Below are 19,075 nucleotides of genomic sequence, written 5' to 3' on the forward strand. Positions count from 1 at the left end.
TAAAACTGGAAGCATGTCTGAAAACAATCAGGTAAGAGGAAAAAGATTGACACACTGACAATTATTTTAATCTGAGGCAATAAAACAAACATTATTCCCGACACAGGGCAAAAGTCCAGTCAAGCATGGTTTCTCAAACAAATACTTTTCATCTGTTGAGATATCAATCCATAAACAGCAAGGCCTGTCATAAGCCCCACAGAGGACAGAGAATAGAATTATTGTAATTTAAGAGGTATTATACTTGAGAACATGAGAAAACCAGGGACTGGTGTCGCTGTGCTTTTAGTAGACACTTTCTAGGATTATGAATAAGACAAAGGCAGATGCCTGTCAAAGGTGGTACTTAAAATGTCAATGTGTTTGTAAAGACTATACAAAATCCCCCCACCCCCAAAAAGAACATTGAACAGAACAGAACAGCTCAGGGTAAAGTTAAAATGGAAAACTAAATTTGTATACATGTACAAGTTAAAGTGTTTGTTTAGCAGCATTAACAAATCCTGTAACAAAAGAAGTGCTCTTTTTTTGGCACATACTGTCATTTCCTCACATCATCTACCACTTTACCACTTAACAATCGTCCCATTGATTGCTTGCTCATGGCCAGGAATAGTCCGACTGACAGCTACACAGTCCTCAGAATAGTATAACTTTGCTGCAGGTTCACACATTTGACACTGAACCACCCCCCCCACCCCCCTCCCCCCAAAAGAAAAAAAACCAAACCTCACTGTGAATGTTAATCCATTGGTCTAACATAGAACATAGGTTGAGGAGAAATAATAATAATAGTGTTATTTTTCTCTTTTCCCTCACATGTGGTATGGAAGGCGGCTAGGCGCAAGGCGCAACGTTAAGTGTATGAAGGCTTGCTTGAGATACACAGTAAATCAAAAGGAAAAATTGGAGAAAAACAACAACAAAGAAAACAAGGAGCAGAAACCATAAACAGACGATGGACAAAGACCTAAGTTTGAAAATAAATAGTTTTCCTCTCCGTAAAAAAAAAAAAAGGAGCAAACTGGGCAACATTGGTTTGCCTTTTTTATGTCCAGGGTTGTCCCATGCTCACTGAGCGGCACTGAGAAACATGGGCAATATTCGCTTTAATGGGCATGCAGTCCACAGGAAAACAAGACCCCTTACAATGTCCCGTGGAGCACTATCCATTCACTTGTCGGTCGTTGGGTTGAAGAGGAGGGTAATGGTAACATCCACTGGAGCAATGGATTAGAGACAGAGGCTTCAGCCTGACTGGACCACCCACTCTAGCTCTCCTTCTACCTCTCCCTCTCCCTCTCGCCTACTTTCTCTAAGCCACGTAGTTGTACTGGTTGGGATTCTCCTTGTCACGCTCCATGTAGTCCCTGTCGATGAGAGACTCTATCCTCTTCTTCAAATCAGCAGGCTATGGGGGTAGAGCGAGGTAAGTTAGCAGACGGCAGTATATGAAATCCATCACCATTAAAGTTAACTCATTCTGAAGTGCGAATTACGTTTTCATGACATTATAAACTGCTCAAAAAAAGTTTGGAAACGTTATTTTGGTTGATTATTCCTCCCCTTTAATAATACCAATTGGTATTGTATTTTATATCGTTGGAAAGCCTGATTACAACGAGGTACAAGTTGTAAGGATCATGCATTTGTGGAATGAGTAACACAGCTAAACGTGTGGGTAGCGGCCCAATTTTTTTGACAAAATCCCCTTCTTCTTCTGTTGGTATTCACTCTCGTTTTGAGCTTCAAGTGCTGGCAGGTGTATGTCAGTCACAGGTGTGTGACTGGCACCTGAATGGCCTTACATGTCTGAGAAGTTGGGGACAACTGACGTCAACCTACCTTCACAGGGAACTTGAGTTGGTTGTACACTTCTGACACCAAGAGGTTATGGCTCAGAGTCTTCCTCATCTTCATGATTCGAACAATGGCAGCGTCAATCTGGTACTGGCGGTCTTGGAAGACCCTTTCCGTGGTGCTGGCTTGCTCCTCCACCTACCAAGAACAATTGCCAGCATAATAAGGGGCTTTACAAGCTACATGACCCAACCCAGATCGTACTATGCTGGCTAGGATATTTCCTCTGGACATTGTCCCACTATTACTGCAAAGGTGTAAGTAAGTGGCTGACAACATTGATTCAAATTAAATACTGGGAGGGATTAAACACTGGGACACTGGGAGAGGATTAAACACTGGGAGAGGATTAAACACTGGGACACTGGGAGAGGGTTAAACACTGGGACACTGGGAGACTGGGAGAGGGTTAAACACTGGGACACTGGGAGAAGGTTAAACACCGGGACACTGGGTGGGATTAAACACTGGGAGAGGGTGAGTGGGATGTACCGTCTCTTTCATCTGAATCTGGTTGATCTTGATCCTGAAGAGCTTGTGTTTGAAGTCGTCATTGCAGGAGAACTTATCGCCGTCCTCCACGTCTTTGCTCTTGGGGAGCTTGGTGACGACACGCGCCTTCCCGCATGCCAACGACTGCAGGGTCCGTCGCAGCTCGCTGTCCTCTGCAGGCACACAGTCACGTCTCTCACAGGTTAAACGCTAAATGGACTGACTTATCTAGTTGCCTTATTCCAAAGCGCTTTACGACGGCCTCTCATTCACCCATTCACACACCAATGGCGGCAAGCTACTATGTAAACTACCATGCAAGGCGCCGGCCCGCTGATTGGGAGCAATTTGGGGTTCAGTGTCTTGCCCAAGGATACCTTGACACGTGGCTGGCCTGGGATCGAACCGCCGACCGTGCAATCAACCTCCTGAGCCATAGCCGCCCCACAGTCACGTCTCTCACAGGTTCATTACAGGACACCCACACACTCAAATCATAGTGTGACTGAAGGATGGACAACTGACAAGGGAACTGGTGCCGTGTGATCAACCAAACAAACCTATTCCTGTAGCTAGCTTGATCTCCTCCAGGGTGAACTCCTCTCCCTCATTAAACATGAGCAGCACCAATGTTTGAAACAGTGACACCTGAAGCTCTTTTTTGCCCTATTAGAAAAGGCGACAGAGGGGAAAAAGAGAGGTTAGCAGCGCTCGTTATGTCAATGTGAAAATGAAAGACAAATCCATCATCGGGAACACAATGTACCTCTTTAAATTCCGCTTTCAAAACGCAATGGCCTAGCGTTGATTGCCACTGGAGTTTCCTTCCGCTGTGCTTGCCTAGATAAAACGTTTTGAAAATCTCCTGCAGTCGAACCATCTGGATAATAGTGGGGAAAAGGAACAATAATCCAATGTATTACAGGTCATAAAATAACATAAGGTCTGAAAGGTTCAATATTTGCAATGCACTTACCTCTGCTGGCAGGTGAACCTCCATTGGGACATAGGTTGGCCAGTAACCCATGGTGAGAATATTCACCGTCAACTCGATGTTACCAGGGATGTTTTGACACTGCATATACTAAAGGGAAAGATAACAAGATAAACCACTCATCTAGTCATTTAAAATATCAGACTCTGATAAAGTTACATTTGGATGTTTATGCTGATAAAAGCAATAATAATAATAATAATAATAATAATCCTTTATTTGTATAGCACTTTTTCTGCAAGCGCTGCAGCTCAAAGTGCTCATGATGAGCAATGAACAATCAACATATCTTCCACAAAAACAGAGCTGCCATGATTGTATGATTGTTCACAATGTTAGAAGTTGAGGGGGTTCATAATTCAACTGTATTATATAAATGTATAGTGACATTAGTACAGCATGACAATATTTCCTTCTACCAGTATATTTATTCCTCTTCCCTGGGATTTTTACCTGTTTGAACTGCACCATGATATCCTTTGAAAGCTCCATATCCTTGAACATGCCTTCCAGTTTGCTAGTGAATGCCGCTCCACATTCTAAAGAAGACAGGAAGATTAATACTCGTCACGGCCCTCATTCAGTGCTACTTCCACTGTGTTTTTGTGATTTGTTGTCTTAGTAACGCAGAGGCAGTGGTGTGGGGGTTGGTACAAGTAGGTGCTGGGGGACACACTCACCGTGTTTCAGTTTCGACAGCATGGACTTCTCAGCATCTACAGAAGCACTTTTTCCCACCAGCAACCTCTTGGCCAGATCCTTCTTGTAGAAGGCCTCAAAAACATCCTTGCCTATTCAAGAATTCAAAAAGACAGATTGAATAAATCAAAACAGATCAAGCATTAAACCAACATGGTCATTAGTCAGATCAGTGAGTTGGTGTATAATACCATAGATGAATCTGAAGATGATCATGATCTTGTCTAACATCTTCTCCAGCTCCTCATCTGTAGCTTCCTTGTTTCCAGCCCTCAGCTTCGAATCCACATGTTTTGCTACAAAATACAATCATATTAATTGTTTCAGCTTTTTTTAAACATCACACCTAGAAGGGAATGTTATATAATTAATATATTTAAAACAGTGGGGAACATAATACACACAAACAATGAGTGTCACACAACAGTGTGTTTGCCACTGTGGCCCCAAGGGAATGTTGTTGAGAACATCATCATGCAAAACCAACCTATGAGCTCAGCGGGTTTATTTGGCCTTTTGTTGATGAAGGTTTCGAAGGCCTCTTTCATGGCGTTGACAAACTTCTCGTTCTTCATGAAGCAGGTGTCGATGACGTGATCCACCTTGTCTTTGAAGTCCAGCAGCTCCTGCACCATCGTCTTGTCCTTCTCTGGGTTAATGACGATTGTGCTTCCAAAGGCCTATCACGTTCAGATGATTACAGTATTTTATTTGAAAGGTGTTAGTTCAGGTCATATACATACTGTACAAATGTTCTATTTTTCTAATTAAATTAAGTATCCCTGCGGGTAGAGTGCTGGCATAAAAAAAACTACCGGCTGTACTTTCCAATCCAAAACATAGATCTCCATGGGAGGAAAACACACTTCCACAAACTGCAGAGTCTAATCATTTTTTAATGAGGTGGCAGAATAGCTGTGACAACACCTCCCAGCTTACCTTGATGTATTCAATCCAGTGCTGCAAGAGGACTTGCACACCCCCTCGCACCCGACTGAAGAGCTGATATAGAAGAGACAAGTCCTGGATTCTGTTCTCATCCAGCAGGTGATTCAAGCCTGGAAGGGGGAAACAAAACAACACAATAGAAATGACAATAAATTAAGACAAGCAGCCTTTTTTTGCACATAACATGTGACGTCCTCTTGAGAAGTAAAATTAAATTGTGATAAGTTAAATTGGCATCTGCCGTGTTTTTAAAAAGCCCAAATGTTAGAGCTCGTCCTACCTTTCTGCAGAGTAGCAGTGAGATGTTCACCCAGCAGCTGCTTTTCCACAGTGGCAATGAGAGGTTTTCTGTCCATAGGAGACAAGAGAGATCGTGAGAAATTATTCCCCGATCTCAGCTCTTTGTGTTTCTGAAACCTGGAGGCCCACAATACTCACTGTGTGCTCTGGTCGAGATATGTGATGACCCTGTCAGCCTCCTCTTCTAGGCGTTTACTAACATGATGGAGATAATCTGGAACCTAACAAGAAAGGCGAGAAATTATCAGATGTATTCACTAAGCAGCTCAATTAAAAAGTCGAGAAAACAGACTTTCCATGGTGTGTGTGAACCGTATGTAGTGCCAACCCTTTTCCCACTTCATGACTAGACAATAAAACACACCCAGCAAATGAAATCATTCTACTAGAGTAGCAGCTCAATTAAAAAGTCAAGAAAACAGACTTTCCATGGTGTGTGTAAACCGTATGTAGTGCCAACCCATTTCCCACTTCATGACTAGACAATAAAACACACCCTGCAGATCAAATCATTCTACTAGTAACCCTAGAATATGTATATAAGTCACACGGGCTGAGGTCTAATAGACAGATATTGCACAAGGGGGATGAATCACCTCTCTCTCCTGCATCAGCCTCTGTCCCTCCGCAGCGTACAGGCGATTAGTCTCCTCCAAAAAGCGCTGCTCAAAGGAGTCCTGATAAATCTGTCACGGGGAGGAAGAACATTGGTGTCATTAAAGCCATTCCTCAAGTGTGGGCTGACAGCCCCGATGAAGGTGCTGATCACAAATAACGCAACTGACAAAAAACCCATGCTTTATCCATGATGTGTCTTCGAAGAGAGCACAGGAGACAATATCCTAGTGACCTCTACTGCCTTTTGTCATACTGTACTATACAAGGAGTATATTATGGAGTATATTATGTACTCATAAAACAGAGCTGGAGAGCTAATGGATCAATATGATGAGATGCTTGTTCAGGCACTGCAGCAGCTTTGCCCTGAGGAGAGCAGACTGGGTCCTGTCTCTGGAGGAGGTGGAGGTGTACCTGCAGGTCAGAGAGCATACTCAGCAGGCTCCTCAGCAGGCTGCGGTCGATGGCCTCGCCACTGCGCTCCCTCTCGATGAGCAGCAGGATCCCGTCGATAGTCTTACTCTGGACCATCAGGTCACTGATGATATAGAACCTAAACAACTCCAGGCCCATGTCCCTGAAGACAAGAGTGGCTATGTTAACCACCTCGAATGACAATATGGGCACCGACGGCAAAATAACAGAATGTGGCTAAGGAGAGAACGGTTTCAACGTTTTCGTGTTTGGTTTGGACATATTGTTTATTTGTGGAAGATATACTAACCAGATTGATGGCAGCATTGAATTTTGTAAAACGTAGGTGCGGTCCAAGAACAAGAATATGCTTCTAATCATAATCTGTAAAAAAAACAAAACAACGTAAACAAAACAGACAAACAATCAAGCATGGTCAGTCACATCCAAAGAATATTAAATAACATTCAGATGAAAACCACCATGAGAGCACTCAACATACCATTTGTCTGCAGTGATCTTGCCAACACGTGTCTATTTTCTTCAGGAAGAGCACACTATCCAGTGCATCCGTAAGCACAGAGTTAAGGCAAGTGTTCAACATTCATACAACATAGCAGCAGTATCATTTCTGTTAATCACTATGCATGATTAAAACTAGGTCTAAACCAATTTAAAATCAACTAGACTCTAGACCATTCAAGTTGTAATATTCTGTAGTAGTAGTGTTAGTAGTATTATGTGTGCCAAATCCTAGCATAAATAGTACCCCCCCCCCTCCCCGCACACAAACAGAAAAGGATATTCTCTAAATTGATCGATCTGTGACTTAATGTGGTCTTCGCACACCACCCGTAGTTGTTTGTAGAGCTTGGCAGATATCTTATGGGAGCAGAGGTTCTCAACAGCCTAAAAGACAAACAAGGAGGAAAATCCATGCAAATCAAAACCAATACTTCATCCCTAAGGCATCACTAAAGACTCCAAACGATATTAAACAAGATATTAACCTTTCAAAATGCATACATATGAAGTTGATTGTTATGGCTGCGCATGACTCTGAGACTGCAACATCTTTTAGTTTAGAAGTCAATGTCATTCAAATCACAAGGGAAGAAGAGACCCCTTCCCATTTGTGTTCTAACATAATAACAACAACACCAAGGCGCTTCTCTCCCACCTGGTAGAGCTCCTCGAGATTGTACTTGATTGAAGTGCTGTTCTGAATGGCCTCGACTGCCTCCTTCAGTTTCTGCCAGGTCTCGTGTGTGTAGTTCTCTGGCAATTTGGGCTTCTCTGTGGACATAAACAAAGAAAGAGGAAAAGTCTGAGAACTCTGAGCCATTCTTACAGCTGTACCTCAAGATCCATCTTAACACTCTTTACACAATATTAGAAATGCAAAAAAACACACACAATATTGCAATGTTCCAATGCTTCTAATGCAATCATTATACCACCTGTGAACCCATGCATCAGAATATATTACAATATTGTGTGTGTTTTGAGCAGTTAGTGCAGTTAGTGCATCATGCATGGGTTAGTGCATGGGTTAGTGCAGTTAGTGCATCATGCATGGGTTCACAGGTGGTATAATGATTGCATTAGAAGCATTGGAACATTACAATATTGTGTGTGTTTTGAGCAGTTAGTGCAGGGCTACCTTTGAAGTTCTTGATGACTAGTTTCTTGGCAGCCCCAGGTTTACTGGTGGAGAAGGTGGTGGTGGAGCCTGTGGTGGTTTTCGTCAGTCCGTTTGCATGATGCCCACCAACGCCACCGGTGGTCAGGAACACATTCTTGCTCTTGTTGGAACACGATGCAGATGAAGAAGACGAATCCTCAGCCATTTTCACATCCAGTCCGATGAAATCGACTGAATCCTCGAAGCGTAACTTCTTTGAGGAATTGAGGGTTTTAGGAGGAGACGAAGAAATTGAATTCTCAATGTCTTGATCCCTCTCTGAACTGTTTATTATTTTCCTCTTCTTCGTATAAGACGTTATATTAATGCTGTCTGTGTTGCTGACAGCATCAGAAGCTGCCGGTGGTCTTTTAGCCTCCTGGGTTGGCGGTGGTGGGGGATTAGGGGAAGGTAAACCTGTTGGAAACATGAACAAAAAGGGAATACAAATTTATAATAGCCTAAGTCTACTGATCCTTAAACCTCCAGGTGTGCCGTGGGTGAACGATTTGTGTGTCCAAGCGTTGTCTGTGTGTTTCCAAACGATTCGTCCACTCTATTTAGAACTAAGAAACAGACAATAAATTGCAAACTCCAGCCCCACTAGGACCCTCTCTCTCTCTTTCTTGTTATTGCTGGCAGAAGAAAGATGGTTGATTATTGCTTCCTCTTGGCCTCTCTCGTATCACCACGTTATAGAGCTGTAATAAATGTCCTCGGCGACCACTAAAGACTGTTATTTCTGTGGAAAGTCTTAAATGGATCAAGTGTTACACGACCATACGAGAACATGTGAAAACTCCGGTATCAAGACGTAACTTGAAAAAGCGATTCCATGACCCACCGGAAGTACTTTACCCCACATGTAAAAAAAAAAGAAAAAAAGGCTGCGATCGTAAATTCGCTCTGGACATGTGATCAGCACTCATGGAATGCCTCTCGTCCAATCGAATGACTCGGTCGCTCAATGACGGTTGAACCCATTGTGTGCTCCGGCACTCTCAGAGCGAATTTACGAATGGCTTTTTTTAAATATATTTTTTTCTTTTAAGCACGAGCTTTCTTTAGGGTGAATGCTAATTGGGATCCTCGGGACGGCCCATGCTATCAATGATGTCTGCATAAACTAAATGTAAACAATTGACTAACTGTATTTTACATAGCCATAATATTTCTGTGACCTGTTGTGCCTGTAAGCAATTATGATAGGAAATAACTTTTTTCAAAACATGATTTCAAGGTATACAACATTTGTTTTATACATTGTCAACACAATTTTAAACAATAGCGCACAATAATCGGTCATAAAGAGAGTCTTATTGACTCTCAGACAGGTATTAAGGAGCTCTGTTAAATATATATATATAAAACACATTTTAAATCACTAATAACTGCTTTGGTTAGGGTTAGGGTAGGGATATGGATAACCCTAATCCGACCCTAGCTGAAATTCACTTTATCCTCCAATGCTAACCCTAAACACAACACTTTTTAAAACATTGTTAGCTATTTCCTGTAACTGAAACAAAAGATCAATTGACATGGTTGCATAAACAGAAAGAGACATACATGTCATGGACATTTCATCAACAGTCCCTAATGCATCTGTATAATATTGCATCTTGTTCAGAAACAACAGATGTGAGTCAGAAAAGAGGATAAATACAGAAACCCACTGGGACACACCTGATAGAGCAATCCACATGGATATGCAGCACATATAATCAGTTATTGATTCAACATATCTAAAAACCTTCCAGTGATAGGCCTAATTACTGATTTATAAGTGATTGGATTGAATAGAAGGTGTGTCTCAATAATTTAAATTGGCTTCCTCCTCTTGTCTCCTCTCCTAAGTTGTGAAGTGTTGTCACTTCTGGGTCCATAAGATTCCGCATTCATTTTCTCAGTCCAGATTTTTGTAAGTTATAAATTCAGTGTTCAAGGAATGCTTATGATCTAAAAACTTGCAAGGTGAAAGCAACATGTTGGGTGCCTTCCAGATGTTCTTCACCCTCACAGAGCTTTTTGGTGGGTGCAGATCAATGAGGTCCAGATGGAGGACAGACGATGAGGGGATATAATATAATAAGATATTAAGATTATATTATTATTATTATTATTATTATTATATTATTATAGTATATTTATTATTATATTATATATTTATTATTATATTTTATTTTAATATAATTATTATATTAATTATTATATTAATTATTATATTAATTATTATATTAATATTAATATATATTATTATATAATATATATTATTATTATTATTATTATTATATTATTATTATTATTATATTAAGATATAATAAGGCTCTGTTTATATGCTCCATAGGCTTTGAGTGCTTAGCAGAAGGGTGGTAGGGCGCCTACAAAACTGTCGAATCGGGCCCTTATGTTTAGCCTGCCGTCTATCGCTCCGCACTGTCGTGAACTGACGTGACTTGCAGTGCATCTCAATAATCAACTGCGAAACAGGCGTGGAGACCATTGAATCTGATACATATGATTTGCTTCTTATTGTGTTTTTTGTTATTATCAAACGTCAAGCGAAGATAGAATACACTAGTCAAGTTAGAGAGGAACACGGCGATCGCGACCAACGAGGATGTTTAAAAAGTAAGTAGCTATTTTGAATAATTTCCCTAGCTCCCTAGCTAATCACAACTGGATCTAGCTGTAAGATACATGTCTCTCTGGCCCGAGTCCAATCGCTACTTTCTTTACTAGCAAGTACATGAGAAGGCTTGTTATACGTTTGACTGTTGTGGCACGTTATATCTGTCCATGTATCATTGGGACATGGAGGCGAATGAAAACAAATCCGTTGCTTTACTGTCAGCTAACCCACCAGATAAGCCTGGCTCCAGCCCTGTTAGCCATCATCTGAAATCTGACAGCTATGTACATGTACAGCTTTTTTACGTTGATTTGAGAGTGTTAGTTAGAGATTAATTCAAGCCATTATTAATACAGATGTGTGTTTCATTGTCTCACTCCAGATTTGATGACAAGGAAAATGTGTCTAACTGTATTCAACTGAAGACCTCAGTGATCAAAGGCATTAAAAACCAACTGTTGGATCAGTTCCCAGACATCGAAACATGGCTAAACCACATAATGCCAAAAAAGGACCCAGTCAAAATAGTGCGATGGTAAATATCATCCTTTTCAATTGTGTCATTTTGAATATGCTGAGGCTTTATTTTACATATGTGTTGATTATGTTTTCTTGCCCTACTATCCAATTTGCAGCCATGAACACATTGAAATCCTGACAGTGAACGGAGAACTGCTCTTCTTCAGACAAAGAGAAGGACCGTTCTACCCAACCCTCAGACTGCTACATAAGTGTAAGACCACTGCTCTTGTAACAGGTGTCACCTTGTCGCAACAGTATTCCTTCCTTGCAAAACAAGCTCACACAACTGGAACCTATGTCTTCTGTATTTCCTTTTTTTTTAAATTTGTTTTTCAGATTTTATCCATTTTTCACCCAATTTGGTAGCCAATTTAACCCAACTTAGCATCCAATTATCCCCTGCCTATTGCATGGGATCCGCCGCACGACCCCGTGGCCGGCAGTCCCAGAGGAGGGCGCCAGGCAGACTAGGCTGACTGGCTCCTCGAGCCCAGTACCGTTATTCCGGCACCCAGGGGGCGGTGTTGCGCGACGGATCCTAGTCCAGAAATACTCCTATACCCCCCTCGGAAGCGGCCGGCCAATATGCCGCTTCCCGTGTGCCTCGGCCATATCTGGATCTGGCGAGCCGGGATACGAACCCCGGCCCCGGTGGGCAGCATGCACTAGCGGCCAGTGCGTAGACCGCTACACCACCGCGGGGCGGGTCTTCTGTATTTCCAACACATGTGACTGCCCACTGAAATATCTGATCATAAAATACCTGATGATCATCCGTCTAAACTCACAAAACCTCAGCGACCCCACTAGTTAAGCTGAGTGCAACTGCAGATCCGGGTCACGGGGCGCCACTGTAACTGGTGTCACATTGCCGCAAACAGTATTGTTTCCTCACAGAACAAGCTCACACAAGTCTCGAACCTGCGTCCTTTGTATTGTCACCACACGTGACTGCCCTCTGAATTACCGAATGTTAACCAGCTGCACAACCACAAAGTTAACAGTTCAATAGCACGGGTGGGGGTGTTTCAACTTGAGTGAGTTTACCATCTCAACTCAGTTACATGTACTGTCAGTTGAACGACTGAAATCTTTACACTCTTGTTTAACTTACTCATTGGTTTGTGTTTTACAGACCCCTTCATTCTTCCACACCAGCAAGTAGACAAAGGGGCCATCAAATTTGTCTTAAGTGGAGCCAATATTATGTGTCCTGGATTAACATCCCCTGGTGCCAAACTCTACCCAGCTGCCTCTGAAACAGTAGTTGTATCCTTCAAACCATGAGTTGTAAATGAATAATGTAAAAAATATGAGTCTTTCATGTTGTTATCCATCAGCAGTGTTTTGCTTGTTACTGTGTCAGTGTCAAAGTGCCCACCAAACAAGTCATTGCATTTCCTTAACGATTGGTTTCAGGCCATAATGGCAGAGGGCAAGCAACATGCACTCTGTGTTGGGGTGATGAAGATGTCTGCAGAAAGCATGTAAGAATAACTGTGTACTTTTATTACTTGTAAGAGTGATTTGGGCTTTTTTGTTGTTTAAAAGTGTTTGATTTAATGCTCATACCATTTCACATTTTTTGAACAGAGAGAAGGTCAACAAGGGAATTGGAATTGAAAATGTTCATTATCTCAACGACGGACTGTGGCACATGAAGACGTATAAGTGATCTAGTCACCCCCCCGGACAACGTGGAGCTCTCGACATTGAAGCCTAGGCTGCCAGTGAATTGTTTACACCAATGGACCTAGCTATGTAACTAGCTGGAGGCTTTGAATCAGTCCCCATGAGATGCACGAATAAACATCTGCATTAAAGTTGTATTCTTATTAATTAATTTTAATTTTGCCATTTAGCAGACGCTTTTAATCCAAAGTGACTTACAATTACGCATTACAGGGACATTCCCCCTGGAGTAACTGAGGGCTAAGTGCCTTACTCAAGGGCACACTAGTGGTGGTGTTTCAGGCGGGATTTGAACTCACAACCTTCCGATCACCAGTCCAACTCACTATCCACTATCCACTAGACCACCACTACCCTATTCTTGAATGACCTTTTTCTCTGACACTGATTCATAATCTGATATTGCACTATACTATTAGACAATTATTCACACTGCAGTGATTCATCTTATTGCCATTAAATCCAAAGTCTTGATGTAGTAAAAGATGTAGTTTTGGGCACCATCTTTTATTTGACCAGATGCAAAACATAACACACTTTAATTGGAAGTAAAACGTTTTGTCATAATTCACAGTTATTGTCTGAGTGTACATTTCAAGATTCTCGGGCTCCTTTCCATTCAGAAATAAATGTTTGCTTCGGTGCGTTCCCTTCCCTTCACTCAAGGGGGGAATCCCCGTTTTACCTGATGGCCAAAAGGGGATGGTTAAAATGGCGGTGAACATCAGGGTGATTCCATTCCGTTGTAAACAAGGGAACTCTATTCCCTTCACCAAGTTAACAAAATACATCCATTTGGCAAGAAGGGTATCCCACAATTAATTGAAATTCATTCAACACACCCGAACAGACGTTTGTGCTCGCTGTTTCATACCTGGCTTTTGATGTACCCAGACATGTATGAAACAGCAACCACTAACGGTAGTTTGGGCTATCCCTTGCTCAAATATACTCTCCTTTGCTCAGATCGGGGTCACTTGCAGAGATGTCATCAACATGTCACTGAAGGCTCAGTTAATAGGAGAGAGTAAGGGAAGGGGCATCAGGTCTGTGGGCCTTATCCAGAAACAGCCCCTTGACATTCAATCTGAACAGAATTAATTTGTCACTGTCGCATACTGTTGTCATAAAAGTGAAGTGTTTTTGGATCTACACACTCAACAAAGCAGCAACAACAATTCAATAGTAAGTAATAAAGGGACAGGTTGAGTTACTACCATATAGCGTACAACCATTCAATCCTCTGTAGCTACACAGGTGTCTTGGGAGTTGTCTCTACAATGGGACTGTCTCTACAATGAAGGACAGAAGGACAGTGCCACAAGTAGCTGAGTGAAATAGTCAGGGTGTGAACAGCTGAGCTGACATATTTGCTTAACGCTAAATGATACACCTGTTGCCCGACACCTGTTTCCCCACACCCCTCTAGGTGTGTGAGTTTGCTTAAGGGCTGTGGCATCATAAGGGAATCATAACATATACCATATAATATGGACAATGGACAAATATATTGGCACCCTTGCACTTGCACATAATGCACTCAATATCAAGGTTACAAGTCCATCTCCAGAGATCTTAATGTTCCTGTGTCCACTGTGCACAATGTCATCAATAAGTTTACAGCCCATGACACTGTCGCTAACCAACGTGGACGGAAGAGAAACATGTATGAAAGATTGCAACAAAGGATTGTTCAAATGGTGGATAAAAAACCTAGAGCAACTTCCAAACAAATTCAAGCAGACCTGCAGACACAGGGTACAAATGTCAGCTCGGATTATCCGTCACCATGAGATGGGATGCTATGGTAGGAGTCCCAGGAGGACCCCACTGCTGACACAGAGACATAAAAAAGCCAGACTGGAGTTTGCCAAAACTTACCTAGTAGTTTTAGATTATCTTAGACTGTTTTAGACTACCGGTATGTAGTTTTAGTTTAGTTTTAGACTATGTAGGCCAGGTTTTGTGTTGTATTTGTTTGTGGTGGATGTTGTATGCCTGTGAACAGGTCACACTCGAAAATGAGCCCTTGGGGCTCAATGTGTTTTTTTACATGTATAAATAAGGTTAAATAAATGACCTGGGGAAGCCAAAATCATTCTGCGAGAACATCCTGTGGACAGATGAGACCAAAATAGAGCTTCTACTGTTTACAGAAAACAAAATGAGGCCTTCAAAGAAAAGAACACGGTCTCTACAGTCAAACGTGGTGGAGGTTCACAGATGTTTTGCGGTTGCTTTGCTGCTTCTGGCACCGGATGCCTTGACCGTGTGCATGGCATCATGAAATCTGAAGTACTAAAGACTTTTGTAATGTAGGGCCTAGTGTCAGAAAGCTGGGTCTCTGTCAGAGGTCATGAGTCTTCCAGCAGGACAATGACCCAAAGCACACTCCAATAGAGAGGTGTAAGAAACTCATTAATGGTTACGGGGAGCGATTGATTTGTTATTGTTTCCAAAGGGTGTGCTACCAAATATAAAGTTGAGGGTGCCAAAAACTTTGTCCAGTCAATTTTTGGAGTTCTGTGTAGAGTTGGCCTTTTTTCTCAGCTTTTTTGTGTTGTTCCAAATAAAAAAGTGAATACCAAAGCATTTGTAATAATGCAACAATTTTCTGGGAGAAGTGGTACATTATCTGACAGAAGTGCAGGGGTGCCAATATTTTTGTCTATGACTGTAATACGGAGTATAGAGTTGACAAAGCTCTATTTCACAGAACTGATTTACTGATATTAGCATACATTATGGTGGAGACATCACAGTGATAAAATGCAACCAGCTATTAAACATTCCAAAATACCAGATTATTACAAAGGCATACATTAAAATTGCTCGCAATAATATAATATATTTGACCATAGATTCCAGGGTCTCCAATGTTATTCTGCGTTTTGAATAATTCTATAGCACATTCATAATACAAACTGCCTCTTTTCTCATAGCATAAACATGTTTACATCCATTGTTTCCACATATGTCTGTAATCTAGATTATTCATTGTGTCCGTGTAACAGCTCATTGTTGGTAGCGGAATGGTAAACACGACCCATTATCAAAAAGTGTATTTATTTCAACTGGCTTCCCAAGTGGGTAACTTCAAACAAAACACAAACATAAGTCAATGATCAAGACTCCTTGAGGCCTTGTATCAACAAAAGCAAATCTAGCCACAATAACCAATGAAAGACAATATCCAATCAACATAATAGCCTATATCAGTATGAGTGTCAGTGATTTATTCATAGTATTAATTCATTTCCATTGATCCACCACAGTCAATCACACAGCAGTGTCTACTCCAAAGGTACAAAATACATACAAAACAATGATATGCCCCCCATTTATACAAACTGAATTAAAAAACAGTCTCCCAACAGTCCGATTTGACATCACAGCAGTAGTGTTTTTAAATGCCATGTTTGGTCCAAAAGGGGGAGCCGTTAGTCATTATCTGAGCCTTCGGGAGGTAGAAATGTTAATGAGTCGTGGAAGTTGTGGCCGTAAGGGCGTAGCCTGTAAACACCAAACATCATAACCTGCATCTGGTTGGGCGACATTCCGCTGAAAGTGATGGCCATGTCCGAGCAGCAGCCTTCCACCACGTCCAGTGGGTTCTTGGTCATGCTGTCAGTGATCATGGAGCCCACACTCTTGCTGTTGAACAGGCTCTTCCCCTGGTTGTCCTCCCCGTTCTCTGCAAAGACCCCTGTGTACTTCAGACAGAGGGCCAGCTGCTTCTCCTCGCTCACTTTCCACAGGGCGTGCCCTCGCTCTGGACACTTCTCCTCGTCCTTGAACACCTTCACCAGTCTCCTCAGGGCCTCATAGCTGAGGACGACGCCACTCTCATACTCCACATAGTCCAGCTCCCCTGACTTCATAGCGTGGCCGATGTAGAAGGGATCACTGGGGTCCTTGGCCAGCACCAGGTACTTGAGGTTCTCGATGATGGCAAAAGTGGTCGGTCGTGCCATGAAGAACCAGCGGAGGTCCCCCGCGTTGTCATACGCATGCTGCGCGGCCTTGCGTAGCTTCGCCCATTCGTCTTGCTCCTTGAGGTCCACTGCGTCCAGAGCTTTGGATGATTCCGAGCTGTAGAACACTGCCTTGTCACAATGTTTGCTCCAAGTGTCCTTGGCAGTGGCCCAATACACGAGAACTTTGGGCGCCACCATAATGATGCAATAGATTCGCACTTTCTGGCTCATCTCCACCATTTTGCTGTCAGACAATTTCCACAGCTCCTCTTTGCTGGGGGCCTTGATGTGGTGGTGGTGGTGATCCGCTGAGCTGGATTGCATAGCTGAGGGAATGTAGTTGCCCAGGAGGGACAGCACCAGATAAAAGACGCCCCCCAGGATCAGCCCCTTCATGAAGGAGCTGCCTTCCGACAACATGTCTGACAGGCTGGCAGAAACACACTGTTAATGAACAAAGAAAACAATCACTTCTGACGTTATGAAAACACTAAATGTACTGTATACATAACATGTACAGCCTAAAGAAAACAACTCAAATGTAAACGTATCTGTGCAAAAGGACAAATTGACAAATTGAATAGCTTTATTTCTGGTAGGTGACATCATGGCTGCTTATGCTTCCTGGCTACCTAAAACATAATGCTTCTGTTGAAACACGACAGAGGAGCCTCACTGTACCAGTAGTAGTTACGTGTTAGCAAGTCTTGCTAGCTAGCTAACACAGCTATACAAACGACACAAAACTACACATTTCATGAAAAAATAAACGTATCAATAAATGTGATCGGCTCACCTGTAGCTGGGTGTAGCTCTCAGACCTCTGTCGAGGCTTTCCGCTCCAGGTGAATGAGGTGTCAGGTGCGACGACGTGTGAGTAGAGTTGACTTGACTAGGCTGTCACCTAGCTTCGCTTAACAACACCACTCACTTCCGCGTTCTGGAATCACGTGACTGTTGAAACTCCTGTTTTGTCCCATTTCACAGTCTAACAAAAGGTGGAGGCCTAATCTAAAGGCTTGATCAAAGGCAGTAGCTACCCCCATTGTACCTTCTTTGGCTTTATTTATGCCATAAATTACTGCTTTATTTATGCAAATTACTGTAGCCTACAGTGTGTTACATGTAGAATTTCTCTTACCTTTTATGCTATAACTTTGAATTGGATGTCTGAATTGAATATTAAAGCCTAAATATTTCACAAATAAATATTTCATTAAAAATATGAATATGAAACCTGAACATCTTAAATATGTTTTTATTTTGAAATTGAGCAAAGAGAGTTCTCTGTGAAAGCCATTTATTTCGTTCCTGTCCACACTATAATTCAAGACCAACCAGATGATGAAGGTTTTTTTTTCAACAGCACATCAGAAATCTGTAGACAACCATATCAATCAAAATAGAACATTCTGGGTCTTCTGGTGAGACTCCTTTCCTGTTTATTAGCTACCTTTCATTTTGACAAAGAGTCCTACACTGACAGAACAATGACACACTTGCTACGTCACCTAGTGCAGAGCACTTCTTCACTTACTTCTGACCTTTAATATGTTTTGTAATGTTTAGGACCCATTGTCTTAGGCTACTTGGAACCGTATCTATCAGTTTTCTTTTTTTCCCCATTTATTTATTTTTGCACATGAGATTGTCATACATGTCATACATTTTTATGTGTCCTATACAATTAATTAATTTCCCCATGGGTAAAAAAACAAACAATCAGATGTTCCCTTTTAACGTTTATGTGTAATACATGATATTAATCATGATGATAATAATATGTGATATTGAAAAAATGATGCACCAGTTATAAAGTTGTTAGACATAGTGATGAAAATACCATGGTGCTATTTCCTTTTTGGATATGATGAGGTCATGGACTGGCATACAACTCAAGTACCGGTAATATGCATGATGCTTTGCTATATAGTAGCAAATGCATATAGTTTGCTATTTAGTAGTCTAAATAGTCTGTGTGTGTGTGTGTGTGTGTGTGTGTGTGTGTGTGTGTGTGTGTGTGTGTGTGTGTGTGTGTGTGTGTGTGTAGGGCCGTGATCAAAACAGTGATACATCTTTTTCCACCATGTTGTGTGTGATAGGGTGAACAGCCCATTACACGAAAAAAAAAAAAATGGTGACAGGCATAAAGAATCTGAGATTGCTGACCAGCCACTGATTGCTATTGGAGAGTAAACATTTGTTAGGGTCCTCTGTACAAGCAGAGATAGGCTGGGGCTGAA

The 19,075-nt window shown here is 41.8% G+C and overlaps 3 protein-coding genes across 4 annotated transcripts; 1 reads left to right on the forward strand and 2 right to left on the reverse strand.

The window, feature by feature from the left end:
* Window positions 1–920: 920 nt before the first annotated feature.
* cul4b (cullin 4B) lies at window positions 921–8,548 on the reverse strand. The gene is made up of 20 exons (XM_080525054.1): window positions 7,989–8,548; window positions 7,506–7,621; window positions 7,113–7,234; window positions 6,828–6,882; window positions 6,636–6,709; window positions 6,326–6,488; window positions 5,890–5,979; window positions 5,432–5,514; window positions 5,274–5,341; window positions 4,985–5,103; window positions 4,533–4,725; window positions 4,237–4,341; window positions 4,027–4,137; window positions 3,800–3,885; window positions 3,329–3,436; window positions 3,119–3,232; window positions 2,913–3,018; window positions 2,353–2,525; window positions 1,846–1,998; window positions 921–1,411 (listed from the first exon to the last, which is right to left on the reverse strand). The coding sequence occupies exons 1-20, from the start codon at window positions 8,437–8,439 to the stop codon at window positions 1,316–1,318; spliced, it is 2,586 nt and encodes an 861-aa protein (XP_080381180.1). The 5' UTR covers window positions 8,440–8,548; the 3' UTR covers window positions 921–1,315.
* Window positions 8,549–10,466: 1,918 nt separating this feature from the next.
* mcts1 (MCTS1 re-initiation and release factor) lies at window positions 10,467–13,251 on the forward strand. The gene is made up of 6 exons (XM_080526758.1): window positions 10,467–10,640; window positions 11,024–11,176; window positions 11,277–11,374; window positions 12,299–12,432; window positions 12,583–12,650; window positions 12,757–13,251. Exons 1-6 carry the CDS (start codon window positions 10,630–10,632, stop codon window positions 12,836–12,838), a joined length of 546 nt encoding a protein of 181 aa, XP_080382884.1. The 5' UTR covers window positions 10,467–10,629; the 3' UTR covers window positions 12,839–13,251.
* Window positions 13,252–15,924: 2,673 nt separating this feature from the next.
* c1galt1c1 (C1GALT1-specific chaperone 1) lies at window positions 15,925–17,756 on the reverse strand. Of its 2 annotated transcripts, none has more exons than XM_080525807.1 (2): window positions 17,629–17,756; window positions 15,925–17,262 (listed from the first exon to the last, which is right to left on the reverse strand). In XM_080525807.1, the coding sequence occupies exon 2, from the start codon at window positions 17,250–17,252 to the stop codon at window positions 16,296–16,298; it is 957 nt and encodes a 318-aa protein (XP_080381933.1). In that variant the 5' UTR covers window positions 17,253–17,262; window positions 17,629–17,756; the 3' UTR covers window positions 15,925–16,295. The 2 variants fall into 2 exon arrangements, with proteins under 2 accessions (XP_080381933.1, XP_080381932.1); XM_080525806.1 differs by having other exon boundaries at window positions 15,925–17,276; window positions 17,629–17,736.
* Window positions 17,757–19,075: the final 1,319 nt, after the last annotated feature.

The sequence above is a fragment of the Nansenia antarctica genome (genome assembly GCF_963989245.1).
Source record: "Nansenia antarctica genome assembly, chromosome: 3".
In the NCBI taxonomy this organism is placed as follows: Eukaryota; Metazoa; Chordata; class Actinopteri; order Argentiniformes; family Microstomatidae; genus Nansenia; species Nansenia antarctica.